The 8,005-nt window shown below is 44.5% G+C and overlaps 1 protein-coding gene across 1 annotated transcript in view; it reads left to right on the top strand.

Moving 5' to 3' along the window:
- Positions 1 to 800: 800 nt before the first annotated feature.
- Positions 801 to 8,005, top strand: part of LOC103178319 (interferon gamma receptor 1) — a 29,331-nt gene continuing 22,126 nt past the window's right edge. Inside the window, exon 1 of the mRNA XM_007892986.2 lies at positions 801 to 1,205. Within this exon, the coding sequence (XP_007891177.1) occupies positions 1,061 to 1,205 (145 nt within the window). The 5' untranslated portion in view covers positions 801 to 1,060. The remainder of the gene's footprint in view (positions 1,206 to 8,005) is intronic.

Genomic DNA, 8,005 nt, shown 5'->3' with positions numbered 1-8,005 from the left:
TCTCACACCGCCTCCACTTCATCTCCACAAACGGTTTCTCCTCTAGCCCCAGGCCGTCTCGTGTGGCGTTCTTCAGGGCTCTGTCCTTGGGCCCCTCCTCGTCAATATTATATGCTCCCTCTTGGTGTCATCATCCGCAGACATGGGGTCAACTTCCACATGTATGCGGATGACACCCAACTCTATCTCTCTGCCTCCAACCTCAACTCCAGGACCACTGCTGTGCTGACAGAATGTCTGTCAGACATCAAGTCCTGGATGAGAGCCAACTTTCTTCAGTTAAACATCCACAAGACTCCACCTTGCTAAGCCAGTCCGGAACCTTGGGGTCTTGTTTGACCCTCAACTATCCCTCTGACTGTCCAGCGCCTTGGGACATCCTCCCGACATGAAAGGCGCTATACAAATGTAATTTGAGTTCCCTGACCTCAGCAATGGCAGTAATATGGAACACCACAATTGGCCTCCCTGATGTTGAGCTGTGTGAGACAACAATCAGTTTGTTTGTATCTACTTGCTATTCTGGCACTGCTGCTGGTTAGCTCACAAGCTGGAACATTGGGTAAGCACAAGATCAGGCATGCCCAGTATTGCTCTTCATGGGGGAATATCTGCCAGCACTCACTGACCCAGATCCCTCTGAGGAATGGTGACTTGGACAAGATACTTGTGAGTGGGCAGCTCGTGTGCTGGAACGAAGCTCCAGCCAGAGTCAAAGTATTCAGGAGAAGAGAGAATAGAAGGAAAACAAAATGAAAAAAATGTAAAACTACTCCAAAATTATTTGTCAGACTCAGCTTTATTTTCAATACTCTTGAGAATATAAATAGAACTAGATGCATTTTTTAAAATTACAAACAATTTTCAAAACAAATGTGCTGATAAATGAATTGTACAGCAACTGTGTGACTGGATTTGGACTTTGCTGTATTATGTTGGGGAAGTTAATATGGAAACCCCCAGCTATGAAACTGAAGGCAGATTTAATCGAGAAATCACTGGGGATTTGACTGGAAAGTAAAAGCAAAAGTTTCCAAGAGGTGGGTCCACATTTCAATATATGATTGAGATTAGTTTTCTCTGGAGCCGAGTGTACAGGATGTACCTGAATGGATTTCTGAGTCTTTCCTTGTGCTTATCCCTGGTTCAAGTCTCCTGGGCAAGCACAGAGGTTGCTGTTCTGCTTCAGGATAAGAACAACTCAAGTAAGGCAGCAACGAGACTGTGGTTGAAATCATTGCTTTTTTGTGAAATCTGTTGAGTTATTTGATTTCAGAACTTTTTTTGTTGAAGTTAAATATCCATCGTCCTCTTTTCAAAGTTTTAACATGTTTGAATGGTGTGCTTCAGTGTGGTGTGAATTATTCGGGTCTGTCACTTCTATAGGAAGCTTGGAATTTTGCCAGGGAAACAAACCAGGAAGCCTTCAATGTTTGATTTTCTGAAAGCAGGCCTTTTAGAACAAAGAGAAAGTCATATATGAAGAGAAAAAGCTTAGAGAAATAAGAGCCTTTTTTTTTGGTCAGCTGGGTGTCTGACACATGCAGAAACCCATCGTCATGTTTAAGAGCATCCAAACCAGATCGAGTCTTTATCACCTCAAAGCTGGACTATGGGAACTCTCCCCTCGCCGGCCTTCCCGGCACCTCCCTCCACAAGCTGCAGGTCATTCAGAACTCTGCAGCTCGTGTACTGTCCCGCACCAGGCTTCGGGAACACATCACTCCCACCCTCGCTCGCCTCCACTGGCTCCCCATCCCCCAGAGGATCGGATTCAAGATCCTCACCCTCAGCTACAAGGCCATTCACGGCCTTGCTCCCTCCTACCTCTCTGACCTACTATCCCCCTACTTACCTGCCCGTACCCTCCGTTCCTCTGGCTCCGGTCTGCTCCACATCCCCCACCCCAACCGCCCTACCATCGGTGGCCGGGCCTTCAGCCTCTCAGCCCCTAGGCTCTGGAACTCTATCCCCCAGTGCCTTCTCCTTGCTTCCTCCCTTTCCTCCTTCAAGGCCGGTCTCAAGACCTTTCTCTTTGACCGTGCCTTCAGCTCCCCTCTCGACTCTCTACCCAGCCCTCGCTCCCTTCCTTCCCTCCCCTCACCATTTCCCCCCTGCTCGGGTCCTGACCCAACTGTACAGCGCCTTGGGACGTCCTCCCGACGTGAAAGGTGCTCTATAAATGGAATCTTGTTGTTGTTGTTTCATGTATCCCACTTACACATGTAAATTTCCATATTTAGAGCGGAATACACACTCTCTCCCTGGAGGGAGATATTCTGTCTACCTAAATATGGAGAGTATTGGCACAGTTTAGCAAGAGCGAAGACTTGGAGGACCACAGAATATATTTTGGGGTAAAGCTGGAGTTTATAGCTTACCATTGAGAGCGCTGTCTGGGAAGCTTTCCCGCGCTTGTTCAGCTAGGACTACCTCACACATGATGGCTTTGGCTTGCAGGGTTAACATGTGCTGAGTTAGAAGAGTCCCTATTCCCAATGACTGGTCTGCTGATGGGCCAGGCTGGCCACTACTGTGGACCTACCTGACTCAGGAACTAGACTACCGAGACCACCACAGACTGTCAATTTCGACATTCCATTGCCAAACGTATTACTCCAAAGAAACCCCACTTACCTCCCCAATAAGGAGAAAAGTCACTCGTTGGTCATTTGAGATCCAACGAGTGCAGATTTGAACCCTCATTGGATGGATGGCATTTGACAGAAACTTTCTGTGAGCTTTCTGGTGGGCATCACAGCTCAGTATGAAATGCACGTGAGCGCTGCCACTATCTTCCTGCTCGGGCACACATCCTTACCCATTGAATGATGGTTTCATCATGCGTATGCAGCTGCTTACCTCGTTGGATACCTATCAAGGTGGAAACCGAACCCTGAATATGAATGAAGAAAAGAGACTCGGCTGGAGAGAAAAAAAAGAATGAATGAGAGAGTAAGAAAGTAGCAAAGAAAGAGAACTGTTGGCACACAGTAGTATTACAGTGAGACATTTTTTGTTGTGCAATATCCAAACCAGACAGTTATCCACACATGTGTGCCAAACTGCACCTGGAAATTTCCCTTTTTTTGGAATCGACTCCACACACTCCCTGGAGGGGTGCACCCTGCTTACCCAATCAGGTGAAGGGTGGCAAGAGTCAAGGCTTGGGGACCCTATCATGTGCATTAGGGTACTGCTGGAGTATCAGCTAAAGTCACTAAAATTGCCATTGAGATAATTGATCAAGCCCTAACTACCCTAGCTGTTAGAGCTTTGGCTTGGGTTAACAATACAATACAATTTACAATGATAGAGCACCTTTCACAATGGAAGGATGTCTCAAAGCTTGACTTTACAATGCTGGATGGGCACCGAGATAAGAGTGGGAAGAATCCAATCTTTCCAGCGCCTTTGGATGTTCTCCCGACATGAAAGTTGCTATATAAATGCAATTTGTTGTTGTTATTGTTGTTGACTGGTCTGCGCCTTTGTATTCTGCTAATGAATTAGACTTGTGTGCTTCTATTTAGCATCCATGTCTTTTCATATTGTGGGTTTTCTATGTTCCTTGCTGACACCCAGAACAGCACTCTGTCACAATTTACAATATGGTACTTTCCAGTTTATGGGGAGAATGGTAGGTTGGATATTCTAGAAGGATAAAATCAATTGGGCTGATGGACCTTCTTTATCCAAACCAATCAATTTTCCACTGTGGAGTCAGTGAGCCTGTGGGGTAACTGTATCCTGTAACAGGAGAGATGAAGATTATGTGCTAAAACACTCATCCTCGATACTCACTAGAGTGCAAGTCACTCTCGGACACTGAGCAACTGTGGACAATGTGTATCCGTTCACTCACTCACACCTACTCCTTCCCATTTTCCCTCATGCACTTACACTCATTCATACACCATTCTTTGGCAAATTACAGTTGTATTATTATAAGGATTAGCTACAGTATTTCACTGGCTCCAGCTTTTATCTTGTGGTTGCTAGGAATCCTGCTTCACGGGATTTAACAATACAACAAATTGCACTTATATAGCCCCTTTCTAGAGGATGTCCTTAGGTGCTGGACAATGAGGGGTTTACACCTGAGTTCCGGGTTGGGATCAGAGAGGGGGTGAGGGCAAGTGGGTGGGGGGTGTGGAGGAGGGAGGATAACTGAAGATCGAAAAGGAAGGGCTTGAAGGAGGCAAGGGAGTGGGCGAGCCGGATGGGTTCTTTTGTGGAGTTCAAGACAGGGTGATTTTTTTCCAGAGGAGGTAGGAGATAGAAGTGGATTGGGTGGCTGGGAGTGGGATGGAAGAGTTAAGGAAGAGAAATAATGGTGATGTCCAAGATGGTGAGGCCATGGGTAATCACCAGGTCGAAAGGGTGACCGTGGATATGAGTGGCGGAGTTAATGAGGAGAGAGAGGGAGGAGGGGAAGGAGGAGAAGTCGGCAGAGGTGGAGCAAGAAGGGATGAAGTGGAGATGGAAGTTGCCTAAGATGAGAAGGCGTTCAGAACAGAGGCAGAGGAAAGTTAGTAGGGTGGAGATGTCGGAGATGTGGGAGGTGGAGGATGGTTTGGAGGCTGAGGAGAATTTTATAGGAAAAATTGGAGGGACAGGAGAGGCGGCATTTGGGGTTTGGCAGGTCAGGTCAGGGGTAGCACCCAAAATGCGTACGCTGAGACTAGGAATGGGATATCAGAGAATTAGCAGGGCATGGTCAGCCGTGGGCACGGGAGGGCTAAGAAGAGCAGCGCAGGAGTGATTAATTCGAGTGTAGTGACTGGTGTATTGAAGGTTAAAGCGATAGCTAATTTGCACGCAAAGAATGGGAAATGAGCTATGAGCAACAATTAAACAAGCTAGGATAAAGCTTAGGATCTTCAGACTTTAGAGAAAACATTACATAGGGAGCTTATATTGGAAAAATATGAAGGGATTGAAAAGGTAAACCCATGTACCATGCAACTACCAAAGAATTAGAATGCACCAAGACAGTAGAATAAGAAGGCAAGGGTTTAGAGTTGGAATTACAATTTCAAGACAGACACCAGAGGGTAATTAATGACTGGAACAGGTTGCCAGGAAGTTGGTTGAAGCCAGGACATTGAAATTTTTTAAAAAAAAGCAGTTTAATGCTCTGATACGAGGATAATAGGGTGGATGTTCTGGAGGGATGAAATCAGATAGACCGAATAGTCTTCATCCAAACCAACAATAATAATAATGATAATCCTTGCATTTGATATAGCCCCTTATCACATCTTCGAGGCGTCTCAAAGCGCTTCACAGAATATACTGTAAAGTGTAGTGGTTGTATATTTTGTGGGCGAAACAATCGTAATAATAATCCATAATATACAGTCAATTCACTTTACAGTATTTTCTGTGAAGCGCTTTGAGACGTCTTGAAGACGTGATAAGGTGCTATATCAAATCAAAGGTTATTACTATTATATATTTGATAGAGCACCTTATCACATTGTTGAGATGTTTCAAAGTGCTTTAGAGGATAGAGGATATACAGTAAAGTGATGTGGCTGTGTGCATTTTGCGGGTGATTCTGTGATGCATGTCTTGGTTCAGGTAGTGCAGTTGCATTCATGAAGAAGCTAGACCTTCACATGAGGTTGAGGGGAATAGAAGGGTATGATAGGGACGAAATCCTGACATGAATGGCGTTATATAAATGTAATTTGTTGTTGTTGTTATTGTTGTCGTTTCAATGCTGTACATTTGTAACTTTTTGGTTGCAGTCCAGAGCGGTGCAGTGAGCAGATCAAGGAATGGATGGAGACTCATTGAACATAAATAGAGGCAGGGACTGGTTGGGCCAACTCACCTTCAAAGCCTTCCACTGTCGTGCTCCTTCCTACCTCTGTGACCTGCTAATGCCATATCAATCCATCCACTCACTAGGCTCCAGCCTGCTCCATATCCCCTGCTTGGCCCGACGGTCGGACCTTTAGCCTCTCTGCCCCACCCTTTGGATCTCCGTCCCACAGTCCCTTTGCCTTGCTCCCTCCTTTGCCTCCTCAAGACCCTCCTCTTCGACTGTGCCTTCAGCCACCCACATACCCCTACCCTCCCTGCCCTCTACCCCCTCTGACCCCAACCCCTTGCTCAGGTCCAAAACCCTGACTGTCCAGCGCCTTGGGACGAAATCCTGACATGAATGGCGTTATATAAATGTAATTTGTTGTAGTTGTTATTGTTGTCGTTTCAATGCTGTACATTTGTAACTTTTTGGTTGCAGTCCAGAGTGGTGCAGTGAGCAGATGAGATCTGTAGAGGGCAACCTTATCACATGTACTTTTCCACTACCAAAGGTTTATAAAACAAATGAATGCATTAAAAATGTTCATGCTTTCAATATTTCATATCCGCTGGCAAGAGTGAAAACATGCTTGAAAATCTTTAGAAACACTGTAGAGGTTATGACTTTTAGTGTAAATGGCAAAAAGTCAGGGAGAAAAAGAGCAAGATGAAGAGATTTTGGGAGACTGCCAGAGAGGAGGGTATATTGTCTGAAGAATAAACCATGATGGTGGGACGAAAAGTGAGAAACAAGCATTTAGACCAGATTCAAAAGAGCAGAGGACACAAACACGACAATAGGGCTGAAGAGATGGCATAATTCGGGAGCAACAAAACAGTGAAAGAATTTGAGGGTCAATTTGCTTGGATAGTGGGAGTTAGTGTAGCTGAGCAAGTATGAGCGTTGTGTGTGTGTGTGTGTGGAGCCCAGCATCAGAGAGGAAATGGGCTGCAGAGGTATGGAGGAGGCTAGTGGAAACGTGAGCTAGGGAGACTGGCATGGAGAGCAAAAACTAACCTTGCCTAGCTCAGTCGGAAGTACTCTCCCCTCTAGTCAGAAGGTTGTGGGTTAAAGGCCCACGTTGGGACTTTGAACACATATTTGAACTTTGAATTTAAGAAATTGACGAAATAGTTGACTAAAAAGCTTCTGAATTGTTCTGGCACATTAATGGGAAATCTGTGGAAAGAAGGGTTGCTGGGACAAGAAGCCTTTTCTATCCCAGGTATTTCTTAAATTACAATGACTTTCTAAGATACAAACCATGCAACCACATAGTCAGAGGTGTCATTGCACACAACCTCAGTGCAGGAGTGGCAGAATTTTACCACAGGCATTGACATGAGCTCAGCACAATGATCAAAGACGAAGCACAGAGGTGCAGAGTCAAAGCATCTACCATAAAGTTGTGGCGGCCTCTCAGCGCTGGTTGGCAAAACTGATATGTTTTCTGGTGTCAAAGTAAAAGCCACAAACCGTGATCCCTTACGGGAAATCGCAATGACTTAATTTCCTGCCAACGTGATATAATCTCTATATCTGTGTGTCAAGATTATCAAAACACTTTTTCTAAATGATACATTAAACACATAATAATTTCCAATTATTAATTGCACTTTACAAGAAGAATATGACAATTATACTTTGATAGATTTTGGTTAAATTGTTAATAATGTGTTAACGACTAATGCAACCGAATATCTTTATATGCAAAGATTGTGCCAAGTAATAAATATGAAATGATCTCATTATCTTAAAACTGTAACCTACAAAAGGAAAGATCATTAAAAAAAAATCACAAAAATGGGAACTTCCTCCAGTAACCAGCTTATGTCCTACACACTTACGGGAAATCAGCACCAGTTGGAATGGAATTTTTTACAAAGGAACAGGTGCAAATGTGCTATCTGATAGCAGCACAGTGATCAGTGTGTCTGGTATATTCTACATGAACTGAAAAAGAAACAGTACTTGCTTTGATATCTACTTAGGTATACGCCAGTGTGTCTTATTTTATTTAGAGATTCCTCTGATCTTTTGTAATTTTTCATCTCAAACTTTGTCGATTGGCCTAGCTGTTAGTGTCTCTCTCATCTCTGAGTCAGAAGGTCAAGGGTTGAAGCCGCACATCGGACTTTGGGGTCAGAATCTATGCTGGCGCTCCAATAGAGTGTTGGAGATGTGCTG

This window comes from Callorhinchus milii, unplaced genomic scaffold (genome assembly GCF_018977255.1).
Source record: "Callorhinchus milii isolate IMCB2004 unplaced genomic scaffold, IMCB_Cmil_1.0 Scaffold3, whole genome shotgun sequence".
Taxonomy (NCBI): Eukaryota; Metazoa; Chordata; class Chondrichthyes; order Chimaeriformes; family Callorhinchidae; genus Callorhinchus; species Callorhinchus milii.
The sequence above is the reverse complement of the archived record's forward strand: the minus strand, read 5'-3'. Positions and strand labels throughout refer to the sequence as shown.